This window comes from Galleria mellonella, unplaced genomic scaffold (assembly GCF_026898425.1).
Source record: "Galleria mellonella isolate WM207_F2 unplaced genomic scaffold, CSIRO_AGI_GalMel_v1 utg28, whole genome shotgun sequence".
NCBI lineage: Eukaryota > Metazoa > Arthropoda > Insecta > Lepidoptera > Pyralidae > Galleria > Galleria mellonella.
This window is the reverse complement of record NW_026442064.1, coordinates 2926233-2948592: the sequence shown is the minus strand read 5'-3', so window position 1 is coordinate 2948592 and position 22360 is coordinate 2926233. Positions and strand designations below refer to the sequence as shown.

Below are 22360 nucleotides of genomic sequence, written 5' to 3'. Positions count from 1 at the left end.
TTCAAATCGAGAATAATAGACATAATAAGATCAATTTACATACCCATATCTTACATTATGGGCATCTTCGGTCGCATTGGGGTCTGGAATATAAAAGAAAAGATTAAAATACAATTCAAATATATTTTTTTAATTATCATTTTCTAGTCTCTAAAATTTAATTACAGGAGCTATAATAAGAAAATGCCGTTTTACCTTTGGCCAATATTTGAAGAGATATAACCGCTTTAGCTTCTCCGTGAACGTTCCTGGCGACGACCGAATAGGCTCCTGTATAGTCAAGCTTGGCGTGAGGGATCTCGAAACGGTACTCGGGACCGGCGCCCACTCGTTTGAAGTGTGTCGCGTCCCGATAGTAATCAGGCTGGAATACGAAGAAACCCAAATGTCACGACGCATCGTTAGATGTCATGTAAAAATGTAAGAGAAAACAGAGGTAGAAACGTAACCCAATAATCTGTTTTAAAAATTAACTTCTTCTGATTGTCGTTTATTGATAATTTATATCATTCTCATATCATAATTTGTACTGGCGCCAATATCGTTCGTGATGCCACTGTTATAGTTACCAAGAATATGAGAAACGCTGTGGCGAACTTCCCGGTATCACAGCATATGCTGAGTGGTATCCACATTGGTAAACAATGTATCTAGCTTTAGAATTAAATCGTGAATCTATGTATTTAAACAAATTGTCAATGAAGCATCATTCATTCATTTTCAAATTCAATGTACCTAAGTAGTAAAACCTATTCACCCGACTGTCCAAGCAAAAATTTTTTTTATTAAATGTATTATATTTTCATAAATATACCCGTTTTTTGGAGGCATCTTATAATTTTCAGATCATTGAAACGACGGTTTAGCGAAGGTGTTTGGAAAGATTTAATTTAATTATATTACATAAAGACAACACTTCAGAGAATTAATACTCAATTTCCGTCACTTATTGCACTTGTGTTAAAAATATTACAGATGGAACAGCTATTAAAGAGTCTAAAAATAGAAATACCTTCAAAAAGTCTCTCAGCCAGAAGACGTCTGGTTTGGGATCGCCGACCACTTCGCATTGAATAATCACGGTGTCGCCTTCCCTGGCCTCGCTGGATCTCGGCTTCCGTATGAACATTGGCTCTTTGGAATATCTAAAATAATATAATACAGTGTTTCTCAACCTTTTTTGCGCCATGCCCCACTTAGAGCATTTCTAAAATTTATATGCCCCCATACATGATTTTTCCCGACAAAGTTTACTTGACGACTCTAATCACTCAATTGATATTTTGGTAACGTCAAACGAAATTGTAGCTAATAAATATTTACAGCATTTTTTTACTTTTTTTTGTTAAATTTGGCACCGATATCTACTCGTAGCATTGCAATTAAATGGCCCGGAGCAAGATGATTAAAATCGCTTCGAGTCCATTTTTAATTGCCTCTCCTTAACTATCAAATTGCCTCCCTATGGGGCGTGGGTCCCACATTGGGAAACACCGATATAATATGTATTCTATAAGTAGATGATCTTTATAAATAATATAGAAATGCATGCTTATTAATTTAAGCAAACAATATAAAATTTTAGTGGGCATCTTATACTATTTCATATAAGAAGAGCAATCAAAATCAAATTAACTTGAATCTGAATTAAGTAACCAACAAGTTCTGGATGATTTGTTTTTGCTTTGGTAATCAGGTAATGTGTACAAGAGTAAGAGGAGAAAATGATATATCATTATCACTTACGGTATATCTGGACTTATCAAAATCGGTGGAGATTTCTTAGAATCAACAGATCCTTCTCCCTCAATCACTTCCACCTTCCCGGAGGTAGACGCCCTGCCGACCTCATTCGACGCTGTACACGTGTAAACTCCTGCGTCGCGAGGAGTTATGGATGCGAGAGCCAGCTCTATTTGGCCATCTCTGTCTAAGGTCATTATCGCTCGACGACTAGGACGGAGACGGACCCCGTCTCTGTACCACGTGACACCGACTGATGGATAAGCCTCTACCACTGCTGATATTCTAAGTTCTTCACCTATTATTGACAAAAAATATTCAGGTAATTGCAAAACATCAAAAAGGTTTCATTGATTTTTAAATATCCCTAGGTCTTAAAAGTTTTAGAAAAAACACACCTTCATTCAATCTGTAAAGTGGTTCCAGACCGCAGCAGAACTCGGGAGCAACGTATGCCCTGATTCCTTTGTCCACAACCAGGCTACAACGGCAACTGATGGCGCCGCTTGGGTTTCTTGCCATTGCTTCGTACAGGCCTCCATCTTCGAGGGTGGTTGGCGCGATTTCCAGCGTATGGAAGTGTTCATCTTGGGATTGTGTGTGCCGGTCTGTTAATATTATGATTATAATGTTAGCACGATGATTTTACATTAATTTTAGTTTAATTATATCTACTTTTCTCTCAGAACTGGCAGCTGCCAAATAAATCGATAAAATCAATGGATCGAGTCTTGGCAGAGAAGTGCATTTAAAAATATTAATTGACGTTATGACTAATTAGATTAATCATATAAATAATATAATTAATTAAATATAATAATATAATAATTAATAAGATAAATAATCTTCATAACTGAAGATACAAAGAGTATTTGTGTAGGTACTTAATATTATTAAAATAATATCGACTACAATTAATAAAATTAACATTTGAAAAAAAAAAACCGTTTTTATCTTTACACAATTGAGAAGAATAAATTTTTTATACTCGATAAGTTCAGTTGATCATCGTTACGTAATACGCGCAGCAGATTTTCCCCATGGAATTAGACAATTCGTATATATTGTACTAGATACTAAGTTATCATCCCGAGATTGAATGTGAATGTGAGAAAGACTGTTTTTCGCGCTTAGCCTCACCGTTCCGAGGATTTCTAAATGTTGATGGGCCACAGCCTCACATTCCAGGATTACGTGAGCAGCCCGAGATTAAATTACAAATAAATTAATAATATATATGTATATGTAATATTTACTTGTAAATTAATCTAATTTTTATTTTGCATTCTACACTCACTGCCAGGGGTGATCTCCTCGCCGTCCTTGAACCATGTGACAGTGGGCGCGGGGCAGCCAACCACCTGGCACGTCAGGCGGACTGGGTACGTCGCCTGCACGCGTCTGTCGCGTAGCCGCATCGTGAACTGAGGCGGATAAACGCCGTCCACGTCTGCTGACCTTTCTCTGCGTATATATTGTATGTACAGTTAGTATATGGTATAAAACAAATAAACTATATGGTATAAAACAAAGTCGCTGCCCGCTATCTTTTAAACTACGCAACGGATGTTTATGCGGTTATCGTCAATATTATTGCCATTCCGCCTGTCAAGCGTGGCAACTACTGGTAAAACCTAAAGGCTGAATGTATGATTGAATTGTTTTTCTTTATTAGGACTATAAAAAAGTTAGCAATTATATTGTACAGATTGTTTTCTGTGACCAATTTTAATGGTTAAAATAGTTTATACAAATTATGTGGTGTTTGGAAAGCTATTTAGATAAATACAACAGTAATTATATTAATCACTCTACACTCTACTTTGTTTCTATATATCGCCCGTGCGAAGCCGGGGCGGGTGGCTAGTCATGAATAAATATATTTATTTATTTATTTACACTTTATTGCACTATTTAAAAAAACAATAAATATAGTAATTCTTAATAATAAATGATACAAAAGGCGGTCTTATCACTACTAATAATCTCTTCTAGACAACGTTTGGGCAGAGGACATTGAGAAAAAAGACAAAGGGTAGGTGGCGCACTATTATATAGATACAAATATATATAAACATAATAAAATTATTAATATCCCTTACCTCTTAAGCTTAACATCAGCCTCCCATATAAGTTTATCTGTGACGACAGCCAGGCGTGCGTACGTGGAGGCTCGTCCGTGAACATTGGTCGCTTCGCAGCTGTATCTCGCCTCATCATCAATGTGAATATCGTTGATAGTTAGGTTACAATTGTATCCGTTGAATGATGTCTTCATCCGTCTTTCTTCTTCATCTATTTCATGCCCGTTCTTCATCCACACGACTTCTGGAACCGGTTTCCCCTTGACGCTGCAAGTCAAGTTTGCGGTGGACCCAAGTAACACTTTCAGTTGACCGGGAAGTATATCAATAAATTCCGGTCGGTCGCCCCCTAGCCCAACTCCAATTGGGGTAGATGTTTGCACTGATTCTCCCCAACCGTGCCTGTTTCTAGGAGTTACTCGGAAGTGATACTCTTCTCCTTGTTTGAGGTTAAATGCGTCAAACGAATTGAGCGGAGTTATGCCTAGTTCCGACCACCTCGCGCCACCTTCTTTACCAGATAGCCAGCACTCTACTTTGTAAGCTAATACAGGTGCGGAATCGCGTGGGTCTGGTTTGGGCCAAGCCAGGGAGATCCAATTATTCCCACCGTCCACGACACTTGGTTCGCCCGGGATCCGGTCAGGTACAGCTAAAAAAATAGGACAGTCACTATCAATGCAACATTGACCTTAATAATAGTTGATGAAGTGCCAGGTGATATCGAGTGCCAATTGACTTCATATAGTAATTGAAAGCCACTAACCAATTTTAATTTAAAGCTATGTACAAAGATATACTTACGTTTATAGTTTCGTTCAGCCATTGATAACACTGAATCGTCTAATGGATATGTCCAATCTGATATAAGATTATCAGACGAAGCTCGCTGTCTTATCTAAAAATTAAAGTGTATACTTTATTTTTATAAAGTATAAATATAGAAACAAAACAAAACCTTAATGAAACTGGCTAAGTAACATAACTGTAATAAAATATTGTAATCATTACAAATGCAATTTCATGCATGTTTTTATAAATTTTAGTTTGGAAATTTAAAATTTTTTCAGTATGATTTAATAATAATAATTCATTACTCCTCACCACAACAGTGACAAAGGCCCTGTCGCAACCGTAGGCATTTCTTGCTAAAATGCAATAAGTGCCAGCATCGGCAATTACTGATCTCTTCAAGGTAAATTTAACGTAGTCATCAGACGTCATTTTGCATACACGTTGACTATTTGTGATATCTCGTATACCCTTCATGAAGATAACTGTATGGAAAACCAATAAATTAGGATTGAAAAAGAAATTTCCTATAACATTAATGAAAGTGACTTGCAATATTACATGGTCGTTTTATAGAGTAGAGGTCGCCATACATTATTTATGTCTATATAGAAACCACACTAAAAGAACTTTCCGTCGTTTTAATTATTGTATAATGATCTTTCTTACCTTTAGGTTTTGGTTCGCCTTGCACTCTAAACGAGATATTCAAATCTTCTCCAACCGAAATGAGCACATCTTTCTCTGGACGACCAACAATCATAGCAGGTTTTCCCTCTAGTTCATTAGGTTGCACCACAGTAATCGCTGCATTCATATCTACAGTTCCATGACTACTCCATGCTCTACACGTATATAATCCTGATTCTTTCTCTGTAACATCTGAGAGAGCCAACGTGTACAGCCCCTGTTCAACGAATGTTCGCGCATTTCGGTACATATCCATAACTGAATGACCTTCACGTAACCACTCGACTTTAGTAGGTGACCCTTTAATTTCTACTTGTAAACCAATTGTACCTCCTCTAGCTACTTTAAAATCTGATAAAACATTAGTGAAGTGAGGTCTTCGAGACTCCATAGCTTGACGATTGAAACGTGATCGTTCAGTTGTTGTTAAATTAGGACTAAGTCGACTTTCTTTACCTGAAATATAATATCAGTTATTAATAATAAAAAGCAATGTTATCATAGAGAAAATTCAAATGATATAGAATATTATCCCATACCAGTAAAGTTTACTACATGGCTTATTTGATCAGACCATACAGAATTTTCAGCTTTGCAAGTGTACTTTCCACTATCCTCTGGCGTTGGAGAATCTATTGCTAATCTACAAACACCATCAGCAAGATAATAGGCCTGAAATCTCTCACTAGTAACAATTGGTTTCTCGTCCTTTAACCATGTTATAGTTGGAAGAGGTTGACCACGTATTCGGCATTCCAATACTAATTCATTTTCAGCCAAATGGTAATTATCTGTAAAAAGAAAAATTATGAATATACGCCTTTAATAATTAAGTAAAATTATTTTTCCAATTAAATCCAAGCCTATTTGTTGTAAATAAGTACTAACCTCTTATGGAACGTGTGAAAGTAGGAGGAATAGGCGATGCTTTGAAACTCGGATAAACTTTAAGGTTAGCAGAAGTACTAACTGAACCGTTTTCATTTTCTACAGTACAGCTATACTCTGCGGAATCACTCGGTATAGCGTTAAGAACTTCCAAAGTTATAAGACCATCTACAACTCTGGTTTTGTATTTCAATTTATTATCCAATAATACTCCATTTCTGTACCAAGTGATGGATGGGTCTGTTAAAGATAAGACACTGCAAGTTAACTTCACTCGCGACCCTTCAACAGCGGTTCTGTCTGTTAAATGAGTAGAAAATATAGGTTTTCTTTTAATGTCCCGAGGTACACTTGCCCGTTTTTCTGACAATATACTTCTAGCTTCGCTTAAAGCTTTCGATTTATGCCTGATTTCTCGCCGCTCTACTGGTTCACTATTTCTGCTCATATCAAGATGTGGTGGTAAGGATGATCGAATTTGTGCATCAAGTTTTAACGTTTCCGCTTTATATATTCCAGTACCACGGCTGAGATTATACGAATCTGTACTTAATTTGTGCATTTCGTATGTTTTCTCCCTATATATAGAAGGACGAGCAAAGTCCATAGTATAATCTCTGTGACTATGATCAATAAACTTAGACCTTTCTCTATTTTCTTGTTTGCTTCGAGCTGCTGAAAGCTCATGTTGGTATTCTTTAATATCATTTGTTTGTGATAGGCCCAAATTATTCACAAGTTCTTCATTATCCAGTTTCTTTATTGGTCCCATTTCCATTCCTTCCACTTTATTATTAACAGAACTTTTGCTAAATCTTTCTTCTTTTTCCTGTTGTTCTTCTTTTTGACGTTTAATTCTTATCTTTTGTTTTTCTTCGTTAACTTTATCAATTTCATTGATTTTGTTTTCCGTTTTATATTTTTCACTGTAATCTATATCTTCTCTTTTTCTTTCATAATTACTTTCTTCCAATTGAGATTTCATTTCTTGGCGCAAATTAGATTCATTTTTACCAGTTTCTAATTTATTCTCTGCATCATTCTTTGATTTCTTCTTTGCTATTTTTTTATCTCTGAGCCTGTCAGAATCCTCTTCTTCTCGCTGTTTAGTTTCCTTTTCCAGCTTTTCACGGTCCTCCTTTTCTTTTTGAATTCGAGCTTCTTCTTCTTGTTTTTCTGTTTCTCTCTTATCTGCTTCTTCCTTTTCTTTTGCTATACGAGCTTCTTCTCGCTGTTTAGTTTCCTTTTCCAAGTTTTCACGATCTTCCTTTTCTTTTTGATTTCGAGCTTCTTCTTGTTTCTCTTTGTTCTTCTTATCTCCTTCTTCCTTTTCTTTTGCTATACGAGCTTTTTCTCGCTGTTTAGTTTTCTTATCCAGCTTTTCACGGTCCTCCTTTTCTTTTTGAATTCGAGCTTCTTCTTCTTGTTTTTCTTTTTCTCTCTTATCTGCTTCTTCCTTTTCTTTTGCTATACGAGCCTCTTCTCGCTGTTTAGTTTCCTTTTCCAGCTTTTCACGGTCCTCTTTTTCTTTCTGAATCCGAGCTTCTTCTTCTTGTTTTTCTTTTTCTCTCTTATCTGCTTCTTCCTTTTCTTTTGCTAAACGAGCTTCCTCTCTCTGTTTTGTTTCTTTTTCCAGTTTTTCTCGGTCCTCCTTCTCTTTTTGAATTCGAGCTTTTTCTTCTTGTTTTTCTTTTTCTCTCTTATCTGCCTCTTCCTTTTCTTTTGCTATACGAGCTTCTTCTCGCTGTTTAGTTTCCTTTTCCAGCTTTTCACGGTCCTCCTTTTCTTTTTTAATTCGAGCTTCTTCTTGTTGTTTTTCTTTTTCTCTCTTATCTGCTTCTGCGTTTTCTTTTGCTATACGAGCCTCTTCTCGCTCTTTAGTTTCCTTTTCCAGCTTTTCACGGTCCTCCTTTTCTTTCTGAATTCGAGCTTCTTCTTCTTGTTTTTCTCTTTCTCTCTTATCAGCTTCTTCCTTTTCTTTTGCTAAACGAGCTTCCTCTCGCTGTTTAGTTTCTTTTTCTAGTTTTTCTCGGTCCTCCTTTTCTTTTTGAATTCGAGCTTCTTCTTCTTGTTTTTCTTTTTCTCTCTTATCTGCTTCTTCCTTTTCTTTTGCTAAACGAGCTTCCTCTTGCTGTTTTGTTTCTTTTTCTAGTTTTTCTCGGTCCTCCTTTTCTTTTTGAATTCGAGCTTCTTCTTCTTGTTTTTCTTTTTCTCTCTTATCTGCTTCTTCCTTTTCTTTTGCTAAACGTGCTTCCTCTCGCTGTTTTGTTTCTTTTTCTAGTTTTTCTCGGTCCTCCTTTTCTTTTTGAATTCGAGCTTCTTCTTGTTTTTCTTTTTCTCTCTTATCTGCCTCTTCCTTTTCTTTTGCTATACGAGCTTCTTCTCGCTGTTTAGTTTCCTTTTCCAGCTTTTCACGGTCCTCCTTTTCTTTCTGAATTCGAGCTTCTTCTTCTTGTTTTTCTTTTCCTCTCTTATCTGCTTCTTCCTTTTCTTTTGCTATACGAGCTTCTTCTCGCTGTTTATTTTCCTTTTCCAGCTTTTCACGGTCTTCCTTTTCTTTTTGAATTCGAGCTTCTTCTTCTTGTTTTTCTTTTTCTCTCTTATCTGCTTCTTCCTTTTCTTTTGCTATACGAGCCTCTTCTCGTTGTTTGGTTTCCTTTTCCAGCTTTTCACGATCCTCCTTTTCTTTTTGAATTCGAGCTTCTTCTTCTTGTTTTTCTTTTCTTTTCTTATCAGCTTCTTCCTTTTCTTTAACTAGACGTGCCTCTTCTCGCTGTTTTGTTTCCTTTTCTAGTTTTTCTCGGTCCTCCTTTTCTTTTTGAATTCGAGCTTCTTCTTCTTGTTTTTCTTTTTCTCTCTTATCTGCTTCTTCCTTTTCTTTTGCTAAACGAGCTTCTTCTCGCTGTTTTGTTTCTTTTTTTAGTTTTTCTCGGTCCTCCTTTTCTTTTTGAATTCGAGCTTCTTCTTCTTGTTTTTCTTTTTCTCTCTTATCTGCTTCTTCCTTTTCTTTTGCTAAACGAGCTTCTTCTCGCTGTTTTGTTTCTTTTTTTAGTTTTTCTCGGTCCTCATTTTCTTTTTGAATTCGAGCTTCTTCTTGTTTTTCTTTTTCTCTCTTATCTGCTTCTTCCTTTTCTTTAACTAGACGTGCCTCTTCTCGCTGCTTTGTTTCGTTTTCTAGTTTTTCTCGGTCCTCCTTTTCTTTCTGAATTCGAGCTTCTTCTTCTTGTTTTTCTATTTCTTTCTTATCTGCTTCTTCCTTTTCTTTTGCTATACGAGCCTCATCTCGCTGTTTAGTTTCCTTTTCCAGCTTTTCACGGTCCTCCTTTTCTTTCTGAATTCGAGCTTCTTCTTCTTGTTTTCCTTTTTCTCTCTTATCTGCTTCTTCCTTTTCTTTTGCTAAACGGGCTTCTTCTCGCTGTTTTGTTTCCTTTTCTACTTTTTCACGGTCCTCCTTTTCTTTCTGAATCCGAGCTTCTTCTTCTTGTTTTTCTTTTTCTCTCTTATCAGCTTCTTCCTTTTCTTTTGCTAAACGAGCTTCCTCTCGCTGTTTTGTTTCTTTTTCTAGTTTTTCTCGGTCCTCCTTTTCTTTTTGAATTCGAGCTTCTTCTTCTTGTTTTTCTTTTTCTCTCTTATCTGCTTCTTCCTTTTCTTTTGCTATACGAGCTTCTTCTCGCTGTTTAGTTTCCTTTTCCAGCTTGTCACGGTCCTCCTTTTCTTTCTGAATTCGAGCTTCTTCTTCTTGTTTTTCTTTTTCTCTCTTATCTGCTTCTTCCTTTTCTTTTGCTATACGAGCTTCTTCTTGCTGTTTTGTTTCCTTTTCCAGCTTTTCACGGTCCTCCTTTTCTTTCTGAATTCGAGCTTCTTCTCCTTGTTTTTCTTTTTCTCTCTTATCTGCTTCTTCCTTTTCTTTTGCTATACGAGCCTCTTCTCGTTGTTTGGTTTCCTTTTCCAGCTTTTCACGATCCTCCTTTTCTTTTTGAATTCGAGCTTCTTCTTCTTGTTTTTCTTTTTCTTTCTTATCAGGGACTTCCTCTTCTTTTGCTAGATGGGCTTCCTCATGTTGTTTTGATTCCATTTCTAATTTTTCTCGATCCTCCTCTTGTTTTTGAATTTGAGTTTCTTCTAATTCTTGTGTTCTTTTTTTATTTGCTTGTTCCTCTTCTTTTGCTACACGAGTTTCTTCTACCTGTTTCGTTTCTATTTTCAGTTTTTCTCCCTCCTCACTAATTTCTTTTTTAATTTCATTTTCTGTTTGCCCAGATTCTGATTTTGCTTCTTTTTCTTTTTTGTTATCTATTTCTGTCATTTCTATTTTTTGTTTATTTTTCCCTGATATTTCATTTAATTCGAGATGCTCTTTTTCTTCTTTATTTTCAGACATTACTTCTTGTGTTCTCATTTCATCTTCTGTTTGTTGATTATTTTTTTGTATCTTTAATTGTTCATTATCATTGGTATACATTTGCTCATTCGAACAGCCAGCAGCAGTTTGGTATTTTTCTAATGATGTGCTCGAATTTTGTTTCTCATCTTTTCTTTCTAATAATATTTGTTTATCTTCATCTTCATGTTCTAACTGTACATTTTCTTCAGTTTCCTGTTCTAAATGATCTTTTTTCTCAGATATCGTAGATATTTCAGCTTTTTCAATTTGTGTTCCTTCTTCATTGATATTAACTGTATGAAGTCTTTCTTCTGAACTTATAACATCTTTATTCTTTATTTGACCCGTTTCATTAGATGTTCTTTGTTGAATTAGATCTGTTTCATTTTTAGTTTCAAGATCATATTCACATCTTATGTTTTCATTTATATCATCTGTCTCTTTAGTATGAATTACAATTCCTTCCTGTAACGGTTCTTGGTTACTAAATGTATCTTCCTGTATTTTTTCTAAGGGTAGTATAATTTCTTCGGTTTGTATACTAGTTGAAGGAGAAGAAAGTTCTTTTGGCGGGTATATGTTTTCTTCAATAACAACTACTTTTTCTTCAGCAACATTTCCTTCCAAACCAATAGTAACAGATTTTATTTTATCCTCAGATTTTATGCTTGTGTCAGGAGTACTTTCATTTATATTTACCAAATCAGTTTCAATAGCAAAATTTTCTGTAATAACAGGAATCTTAATATCTTCAATTATATTAGAATCTTTTTCCAATTCCTGATCTAATTTTAAGGATTCATCTTTGATATCCAATGTTGCTTTATTGGCTGTTAGGGCGACTGATATATTTAAAAGTTTTGATGCTACTTCTTTAAAAATTGGAATTTTCTCTTTTACTTCTAGAGACGAACGAGGTTCGATTTTTAAAAGACATGTCTCTACATACTGTAATGAATCCTGTAATTTTTCAGTTACTTCAAGATTAGATATCATAGATAAAACTTCTTCAATGTTGGATTTTAATTCTTCAAGAATGATTTTAGTGAATGCCGCATCACTTGGTAGTCTAGCAGTTTTATCGAGGTTTATGTAAAACTTTATATCTTCAAAATGATTTAAAACATTACGTAAAGATTTAGAGAATCGTTTCCATTTAGGTTTAGTCGTTTCGTCGGTTTCTTTATATATAGAAGTGACCATTTTTATGGAACGAAGTATGTTTTCTGCTGGTTTACCATAATTCTCACACATGAACTGTTTTTGAATACTTGATATTGTACTACGCATGTTAGATATGGTACCGTAAACAGAATGTGCCGCAGTTATAACAATATCCCTGTTGGATGGTGAGAGATTTTTTTCCATTTCTATTTTCTTTTCTAGTGTAAAAACTTTTTCTTCCATTTGATCTAAATTCTGAATGACATTAATACCATTTTCAATCAAAGTCTCAGCATCACAGAGGAAACTTTCACGTAAAGTTTTCATGGCATCTTTAAGACTATTTAAATTAGTTACAATATCAATTAAATTCCGATTTTGTTTTGTATCTATTTTGCATGCAGTATCTAGCAACTTAACAGTTTCTTCTGTTTCCTTTGAGCATTTGTCAAGAATATTTCGATCTGTCACGTCTTTGCTTATAATTTCAGGTACATGTACTTCATGAGTTTCTTTCATACTTTTGACCAATAACTGTAATGTAGCGCAAGCTTCTTTCAATAACTGTGGTGGGCTATCTTCATTAATTTGAAGTTGAACACTCCTCACACTGCACTCTAAATCGCCAAGAGTTTCATTGAGAGTGTCATTGGTGGTTCCATCGAAATCTCGTTTTAATTTTATAATGACAGTTTGTACTTCGTCCAGAGTGTCACGTAAAGTCTCTGTATCTTCAGTACTTTTATCAGGTGTAGTCAAATTAATTTTATTACTAACTTCTTGTAAAAGCTCCTGTAGTTTTTTCATTGAATTTACTTCAAGAGTATCTTGTATTAGTTCTGTAAAAAGTAAATAATTTGATTATAATTGCATATTAAAAGATTATTTATTCAAAGAATAATTCTTTGTTAGAATTTAAGATCAAATCACTTTAAAGTAAAAGTACCAGACTATGCTCCAAATACTTACGGTCATGAATAACAACTTTCTGAAGAGAAGGAATTACCGCCTTTTTAAGATTTTCCTGTAGATGTGCAATTACATCCGTAGCTTGCTTGTAATAATCTGAATTAATAGTTTCTTCAAGTTCTGGTGCTGCTTCTAATATTTGTTCTTGGAAAACAGTGAGAGCCTCTTGCAGTTTTTGTTTAAGCTCTGCTTGTTTTGCATACTTATTTTCCGATATTGAACTTGTATCTTTTGTTTCTTCAACAGTTTCAATACATTCACGAAACTCTTTCGCTATACCTACAGATTCCTTTAACTGCTTCATATGAATGAGTTCTGATAGCTGTTCAACTACTTCAGCTACTTCATTAGATATAAAAGTATCAATAGTATGCAAAAGTTCACCTTTTTCTGAAACCATGATAATATTTATTTATTATACTTTAATACACCTAAAAAGTGTAAATGGCGGACTTAACACTACATTATCATCATCATCTGCCTACCCTTATCCCAATTATTATTCGGGGTCGGCGTAATATGTATTTATTATTTATATATATTTTGTCCATTTTACTAAAGGATTTGGCTTATAGTTTTACGACCAGCCGCCTGCCTCTAACGTCAACCCTCTTTGGGAATAGATTTAACACCACATGGATTATTATTAATATATCAACCGTTAACTATCCACTGTTGAACATAGGTCTCTCCCATAAGGTTTTACGAGTAGTTATCGCTATTTTAGGTAATATGAATGATTACGTTATTATATATATATATATATATATATATATATATATATATATATATATATATATATATATATATATATAATTTAGGGAGACTTTGTACAAAATTCGTTTGCTTAGGTACCTCTGTTCCATTCGTGTTTCAACCATAAAGCAGTTGTGTTTGCATGGCTGTGTTTCGGTTTGAAGGCTGAGATATGGCGTAAATATACAAGGTACAGAGGAATAACATCTGAAACCTCAGGAATGGCAACGCATAGGGGGTATCATGGGCGAAACAATATACTCTGTTATGTCTATGGTGCTCTTGTCTATAGGCGACGGTTACCACTTTCCATCAGTTTGTTTGCTATTTATTCTAAGTAATATAAAAATATATATATATACTTACGGTCTTCTACAATAATTGTTTGTGGAGAAGGAATCACTGCTTTGTTAAGATTTTCTTGTAAATGTACAATAGCATCCGTAGCTTGCTTATAATGCTCTAAATTAACCGTTTCTTTCAATTCTGGTGCTACGTCTAATATTTGTTCTTGGAAAACTGTCAGAGCCTCTTGCAGTTTTTGTTTGAGCTCTGTTTGTTCTGCATATTTGCTTTCAGGTAATAAATTCGAATCTTTTTTCTTTTCAATAGTTTCAATATTATCTCGAAGTTCTTTCGCTATACCAACAGATTCCCTTAATTGCTGTGTATGAGTCAATTCCGATAATTTCTCAACCACTTCAGCTACTTCTTTAGACACAAAAGTATCAATACTTTGCAAAAGATTACTTAGTTCTGAAATTTGAAAAACATTTTATTATTCTTTATTATCACTTTATAATGCTTGCTTTCTATAGTAAATAAATGAAACAATAGTAAAAATGTCGTATATACTTACGGTCTTCGATAACTATAGTCTGTGGAGCAGGAATTACTGCTTCGTTAAGATTTTCTTGTAAATGTATAATAACATCTGTAGCTTGTTCATAATTTTCTGTACTAATCTTTTCTTTAAGTTCTGGTGCTGCTTCTAAAATTTGTTCTTGTAAAACTGTCAGAGCCTCTTGCAGTTTATGTTTAAGCTCAGTTTGTTCTGCATATTTGCTTTCCGATATTAAGTGTGTATCTTTTCCATCTCCAACGATTTCAACAACATCACGAAGTTCTTTCGCTATATCTACAGATTCCTTCAGTTGTTCAATATGAGTAAGTTCTGATAATTTTTCAACCACTTTAGCTACTTCTTTAGATACAAAAGCATTAATATTATGCAAGAGATCGCCGACTTCTGGAAACATACAAATAAATAAAAATTATTACAAAAAATATAAAATAGTCCACTAATTCTATTCCTCTCTTATTATACCCTATATAGTCAATAAAAAAGGGTTGCAATAGTAAAGTATAAATAAATATCATGTATACTTACGATCCTCGATAACAATCGTTTGAGAAGGAATTACTGCTTTGTTAAGATTCTCCTGTAAATGTACAATAGCATCCGTAGCTTGCTTATAATGTTCCGAATTAATCGTTTCTTTCAATTTTGGCGCTGCTTCTAATATTTGTTCTTGGAATACTGTCAGAGCTTCTTGCAGTTTTTGTTTGAGCTCTGTTTGTTCTGCATATTTGCTTTCAGGTAATAAATTCGAATCTTTTTTCTTTTCAATAGTTTCAATGTTATCTCGAAGCTCTTTGGCTATGCCAACAGATTCCTTTAATTGCTGTGTATGAGTCAATTCCGATAGCTCATCAACTACTTCAGCTACTTCTTTAGATACAAAAGTATCAATACTTTGCAAAAGATTACCTAGTTCTGAAAGCACGTAAATAAATTAGAATAATTATGAGAAACATAATCAAGTATGGCACGTTTATCAATATCTTTTGATTTAATTTGAAATCAGGTAGTGAATCTTAGTAGTAAATTTATGAATAAATATTATGATATATACTTACGGTCTTCTATAATAATTGTTTGTGAAGCAGGAATTACTGCTTTGTTAAGATTTTCCTGTAAATGTACAATAACATCTGTAGCTTGTTCATAATTTTCTGTACTAATCTTTTCTTTAAGTTCTGGTGCTGCTTCTAAAATTTGTTCTTGTAAAACTGTCAGAGCCTCTTGCAGTTTATGTTTAAGCTCAGTTTGTTCTGCATATTTGCTTTCCGATATTAAGTGTGTATCTTTTCCATCTCCAACGATTTCAACAACATCACGAAGTTCTTTCGCTATATCTACAGATTCCTTCAGTTGTTCAATATGAGTAAGTTCTGATAATTTTTCAACCACTTCAGCTACTTCTTTAGATACAAAAGTATCAATATTATGCAAGAGATCGCCGACTTCTGGAAACATACAAATAAATACAAATTATTACAAAAAATATAAAATAGTCCACTAATTCTATTTCTCTCTTATTATACCCTATATAGTCAATAAAAAAGGGTTGCAATAGTAAAGTATGAATAAATATCACGTATACTTACGATCCTCGATAACAATCGTTTGAGAAGGAATGACTGCTTTGTTAAGATTCTCCTGTAAATGTACAATAGCATCGGTAGCTTGCTTATAATGTTCCGAATTAATCGTTTCTTTCAATTTTGGCGCTGCTTCTAATATTTGTTCTTGGAAAACTGTCAGAGCTTCTTGCAGTTTTTGTTTGAGCTCTGTTTGTTCTGCATATTTGCTTTCAGGTAATGAATTCGAATCTTTTTTCTTTTCAATAGTTTCAATGTTATCTCGAAGCTCTTTGGCTATGCCAACAGATTCCTTTAATTGCTGTATATGAGTCAATTCCGATAGCTCATCAACTACTTCAGCTACTTCTTTAGATACAAAAGTATCAATACTTTGCAAAAGATTACCTAGTTCTGAAAGCACGTAAATAAATTAGAATAATTATGAGAAACATAATCAAGTATGGCACGTTTATCAATATCTTTTGATTTAATTTGAAATCAGGTAGTGAATAATTAATTAGTAGTAAATTTATGAATAAATATTATAATATATACTTACGGTCTTCTATAATAATTGTTTGTGGAGCAGGAATTACTGCTTTGTTAAGATTTTCCTGTAAATGTACAATAACATCTGTAGCTTGTTCATAATTTTCTGTACTAATCTTTTCTTTAAGTTCTGGTGCTGCTTCTGAAATTTGTTCTTGTAAAACTGTCAGAGCCTCTTGCAGTTTATGTTTAAGCTCAGTTTGTTCTGCATATTTGCTTTCCGATATCAAGTGTGTATCTTTTCCATCTCCAACGATTTCAACAACATCACGAAGCTCTTTCGCTATATCTACAGATTGATTCAGTTGTTCAATATGAGTAAGTTCTGATAATTTTTCAACCACTTCAGCTACTTCTTTAGATACAAAAGTATCAATATTATGCAAGAGATCGCCGACTTCTGGAAACATACAAATAAATAAAAATTATTACAAAAAATATAAAATAGTCCACTAATTCTATTCCTCTCTTATTACAAACAAACAAATAAACAAATACAAATAACTTTATTTTGTTTGAAAAATGGTATAAAAGATGGAATATAATATTTAAATATTGATCACATTTTTCACCAGAATCTGGCATACAAAATTTATTTAATTGTTCCACTATACTATGGTAATACTATTTTACTTAAATCGTCATATTAAATAAATGTCAATATATTTACGTATTAATAATAAATTATACAGGTTACAAATTACAATCATTTTACAAATTACAAATTACATTAATTGAGTCACATATTTAAGATTTAAAATATTCAAAATATTCATTAACCGAGTAAAAACATTTTTTTACCAGCCATCTTTTTAGATTTTTTTTAAATATATTTAAGGGTAATGTTTTTATTTCGTCCGTTAATTTATTATAAATGCTTATTGTCATACAGTAGGCATTTCTGCTATACAAAGTTGTAGTTTTATAAGGTAGTGCTAAGTTTTGAGGATTTCTTGTGTTAAAATTACAGAGATCACTTTTCTTTTTAAATAAATGTAAATGTGTTCTTGCGAATATGCATACCTCATATATATATTTACATGGGACAGTAAGTATATTTAGCTCCTTGAATAATGATCGACAAGATGTACGTGAGTCAACGTTACAGATCGCCCTGATGCATTGTTTCTGTGATATAAGGGCACGGCTTGCATAATACGAGTTACCCCATAGAAGTATAGCATATCTCAAAATAGAGCTGACATAACCATGGTATGCCTGTAAAGCTGTTTCTTTATTGCTAATCCTTCTTAGTCGCCAGAGAGCATACGCGAAAGAATTTACTATATTGCATAGTTTATGAACATGATCAGCCCAGGAACATTTATCATCCAATGAGACACCTAAAAAAGTTGTTTGTGAACTTTCTTTAATTATATTGCCTGCAAAAGTTACATTCAGTGGTTGTTTTGTCCCGTTTTTATTAATAAATTGAATATATGTAGTTTTATTATAGTTAATGTTTAAGTTATTACTCTTTAGCTATTTTATTATTTTACTTATTGTTCCATTTATTTCATTATTATATGTTTCAGTATCATTGCATGGTATCACAACGGACACGTCATCAGCAAACAGTGTACAGTTATACTGTGTAACATGGGGCAAATCGTTAATGTAAAGCAGGAATAACAAGGGTTCTAGAATACTACCTTGTGGTACGCCATTTTTGTTGACTTTTATGGATGATTTGTACCTGCTAATTTCCATGCTTGAGTCACGTTTTGATATTTCTACATATTGTTTTCTATTGGATAGATAACTGTTTATCCATTTATTGACCAAACCTCTTATTCCATACATGTGGCATTTATGGTCTAATTTTTTGTGGGACACTGAGTCAAAGGCCTTACTCATATCAAAAAAGACCGCTGTGACTTAGATTCGTTTGTCCAAACAAGACAAAATGTTGTCCATGAGAGAAAAGGCTGCTGATGTTGTTGATTTACCTTTTTGAAACCCATTTTGTTCCGATTTGATCAATTTATATTTATCCAGAAATTTCAGCAATTGATTAAACATTATTCTCTCAAATATTTTTGACAAATTCGGTAAGAGAGATATTGGCCTGTGATTCCCTACTTCATGGATATTTCATTTTTTTGGTAGCGGTCGTACAATAGAAATTTTTAAGGCTTCTGGGAAAATTCCCGTACTAAATGAAAGGTTAATTAAATAGCTCAACACTGGTGAAATCTCTCCTACATGCCTTTAATATCATTATCTGAATTTCATCGCAACCGGTCGATTTCGTGGATTTCAGAGATTGAATGATTTTAATAACTTCAGACTCATCTATAGGGCATAAAAACATACTAACATGGTTTGATTGCATATTTGTAATGTCATCATTGTTAGTTGTGTCCGAATTTATCATGTCAATATAATAGTTATTAAATGCGTTTGCAATGTCAGTGGGATTTTCAATTATGTCATCATTGATTATAAGTTTGTCAATATTATTACTAGCAGGATTTTTTTCCATCCTATTTTTTATTATGTCCCATGTAGTTTTACATACATTATTAGATTTTTCAATATATTTCATATTAGTTAATTTTTGAGCATGGTTAATACATCGTTTCAGAAGTTTTGAATATTTCTGATATTTCATTTTTGTATTATTGTTTGCGTTTTTATAATATGTAAAGCGTAATTTTCTTTTAGTAATTACAGAATTTTTCAAACCTCTTGTGTATTATAAGAAAAGGGATTACAGTCCAGAAAACATTTCCAAATTTATCGAGTGCCTACTTAGTCTATCGTGGACAAATGTCTATGAAGAAACCGACATGGAAATTGCATTTGAAAATTTCTATGATACTTTCAAAATGTTTTACTACTTATGTTTTCCCATAATAAAAATTAAAGTCAAGCCACAGAAAAAATATACAAACTGGCTAAGTTTGTATATGTCCCTTTTCTTATAATACCAGAATTTAGGCATTTCAACTTTATTTATTACGTCAATCGTAAGCGATTGTGCAGTCTCATGATCTGATAATCCTACCTCATCTTATTATACCCTATATAGTCAATAAAAAAGGGTTGCAATAGTAAAGTATGAATAAATATCATGTATACTTACGATCCTCGATAACAATCGTTTGAGAAGGAATTACTGCTTTGTTAAGATTCTCCTGTAAATGTACAATAGCATCCGTAGCTTGCTTATAATGTTCCGAATTAATCGTTTCTTTCAATTTTGGCGCTGCTTCTAATATTTGTTCTTGGAAAACTGTCAGAGCTTCTTGCAGTTTTTGTTTGAGCTCTGTTTGTTCTGCATATTTGCTTTCAGGTAATGAATTCGAATCTTTTTTCTTTTCAATAGTTTCAATGTTATCTCGAAGCTCTTTGGCTATGCCAACAGATTCCTTTAATTGCTGTGTATGAGTCAATTCCGATAGCTTATCAACTACTTCAGCTACTTCTTTAGACACAAAAGTATCAATACTTTGCAAAAGATTACCTAGTTCTGAAAGCACGTAAATAAATTAGAATAATTATGAGAAACATAATCAAGTATGGCACGTTTATCAATATCTTTTGATTTAATTTGAAATCAGGTAGTGAATAATTAGTAGTAAATTTATGAATAAATATTATGATATATACTTACGGTCTTCTATAATAATTGTTTGTGGAGCAGGAATTACTGCTTTGTTAAGATTTTCCTGTAAATGTACAATAACATCTGTAGCTTGTTCATAATTTTCTGTACTAATCTTTTCTTTAAGTTCTGGTGCTGCTTCTAAAATTTGTTCTTGTAAAACTGTCAGAGCCTCTTGCAGTTTATGTTTAAGCTCAGTTTGTTCTGCATATTTGCTTTCCGATATTAAGTGTGTATCTTTTCCATCTCCAACGATTTCAACAACATCACGAAGCTCTTTCGCTATATCCACAGATTCCTTCAGTTGCTCAATATGAGTTAGTTCTGATAATTTTTCAACCACTTCAGCTACTTCTTTAGATACAAAAGTATCAATATTATGCAAGAGATCGCCGACTTCTGGAAACATACAAATAAATAAAAATTATTACAAAATATATAAAATAGTCCACTAATTCTATTCCTCTCTTATTATACCCTATATAGTCAATAAAAAAGGGTTGCAATAGTAAAGTATGAATAAATATCACGTATACTTACGATCCTCGATAACAATCGTTTGAGAAGGAATTACTGCTTTGTTAAGATTCTCCTGTAAATGTACAATAGCATCCGTAGCTTGCTTATAATGTTCCGAATTAATCGTTTCTTTCAATTTTGGCGCTGCTTCTAATATTTGGTCTTGGAATACTGTCAGAGCTTCTTGCAGTTTTTGTTTGAGCTCTGTTTGTTCTGCATATTTGCTTTCAGGTAATAAATTCGAATCTTTTTCCTTTTCAATAGTTTCAATATTATCTCGAAGCTCTTTGGCTATGCCAACAGATTCACTTAATTGTTTTGTATGAGTCAGTTCCGATATCTCCTCAATTACTTCAGCTACGTTTTTGGATACAAAAGTATCGATACTTTGCAAAAGATTACTTAGTTCTGAAAGCACATAAATAAATCAAAATAATTATGAAAAAACATAATGAATGAATTAATTAATTTTATTGCTGAAAATGTTGTACAATAAGGTGATGTGGTAATATTAAAATGGTTTCACACATTTTGTCATTACTGACATGAAATAGTCATAAAAAAAGTTATGACAAAATAATTATTTAATGTGTAATAATGTAAATTTTTAAACGTTAATTGTAATACAGAAAAGTCAATCTTTTATAATCTATCACTATTTTATATTTATGTATATTCTTGGATACTATAGTAACATTTATTTATTAGCTATTTATCCAATTCTTTTTTAATTTATTAATTTAAATTTTAAGATTTGTTGGTAGTTTATTATAGTGTATATTCTGACTGCCATAGAATAACAATTTGAACTATATAAGAATGTCTTTATTGTTGGTAATACTAATTTCTTACAATGTCTTTTGATGTATTTACTAGGAAAGTCTTTTTTGTTTTGAATAAATAATGAAGTATAACGTATTTTATCTTCATCTTTTAGTTCAGTTTGTCATGAAACAGTGAACAAATTAATTGAGTATTGAGTTTATGGAGTAATACTATTATCGTGTATACTTACGGTCTTCAATAACAATTGTCTGTAAAGAAGGAATTACTGTCTTGTTAAGACTATCCTGCAAATGTTCAATAACATCCGTAGCTTGCTTGTAATGCTCTGAATTAATAGTTTGTTTAACTTCTGGGGCTGCTTCCAATATTTGTTCTTGGAAAACAATCAGAGCTTCTACCAGTTTTTGTTTAAGTTTTGTCTGTTCTGCACGTTTGCTTTCCGATATTAAAGTGATTTCTTTATCATCTCCAATAGTTTCAATACATTCACGAAACTCTTTCGCTATACCTACAGATTCCTTTAATTGCTTCATATTAAGAAGTTCTGATAGCTCTTCAACCACTTCAGCTACCTCATTAGATACAAAATTATCAATACTATGCAAGAGGTTGTCTGCTTCTGAAATTACATTAACAAGAAAGGAAATTATGTAAATTTAATCAATTCTATAGCTATAATGAAATATATCAAGTACATCATGACAAGTTTTGTTTGTGGCAAGTATAAGTATTCCTAGATTAGTATAGTGTTACGTGCATGAAATGATATTGAAATCGTGTCAGTTTTATAGCTTATGGTTATGTAAAATATATTTATTTTTATATATTACATATTTCTGTTTAACTAAGAAATGTTAAAAAGACACTTAAAATGTTTAGTCAACCAAGAAAGTTCTATTTGCTGGAATTAGCAAATAGAACTTAGCTCTCGAGAGACTTTCTAGTCCAACGAGTATATTGAAGCCTTATTTTGAACTTCCTTCTAGTATAATACACTCT

At 33.1% G+C, this 22360-nt stretch overlaps 1 protein-coding gene across 4 annotated transcripts in view; it reads right to left on the bottom strand.

Moving 5' to 3' along the window:
* LOC113516846 (uncharacterized) overlaps positions 1 to 22360 on the bottom strand; it is an 88242-nt gene that overhangs the window by 3549 nt on the left and 62333 nt on the right. For all 4 annotated transcript variants that reach the window (XR_008252881.1, XR_008252883.1, XR_008252882.1 and 1 more), the window contains 23 exons: positions 21591 to 21980; positions 20597 to 20983; positions 20066 to 20455; positions 19535 to 19921; positions 16457 to 16846; positions 15922 to 16308; positions 15391 to 15780; positions 14861 to 15247; positions 14330 to 14719; positions 13837 to 14226; positions 12715 to 13104; positions 6198 to 12584; positions 5849 to 6100; positions 5289 to 5765; positions 4932 to 5104; positions 4632 to 4725; positions 3846 to 4479; positions 3041 to 3207; positions 2142 to 2351; positions 1747 to 2041; positions 1013 to 1145; positions 196 to 364; positions 44 to 83 (listed from right to left, as the gene is read on the bottom strand). Coding sequence is in view for 1 of the 4 variants with exons in the window: in XM_052895384.1 (XP_052751344.1) it covers positions 44 to 83; positions 196 to 364; positions 1013 to 1145; positions 1747 to 2041; positions 2142 to 2351; positions 3041 to 3207; positions 3846 to 4479; positions 4632 to 4725; positions 4932 to 5104; positions 5289 to 5765; positions 5849 to 6100; positions 6198 to 12584; positions 12715 to 13104; positions 13837 to 14226; positions 14330 to 14719; positions 14861 to 15247; positions 15391 to 15780; positions 15922 to 16308; positions 16457 to 16846; positions 19535 to 19921; positions 20066 to 20455; positions 20597 to 20983; positions 21591 to 21980 (13309 nt within the window). In the remaining 3 variants the exon portion in view is untranslated. The remainder of the gene's footprint in view (positions 1 to 43; positions 84 to 195; positions 365 to 1012; positions 1146 to 1746; positions 2042 to 2141; positions 2352 to 3040; positions 3208 to 3845; positions 4480 to 4631; positions 4726 to 4931; positions 5105 to 5288; positions 5766 to 5848; positions 6101 to 6197; positions 12585 to 12714; positions 13105 to 13836; positions 14227 to 14329; positions 14720 to 14860; positions 15248 to 15390; positions 15781 to 15921; positions 16309 to 16456; positions 16847 to 19534; positions 19922 to 20065; positions 20456 to 20596; positions 20984 to 21590; positions 21981 to 22360) is intronic.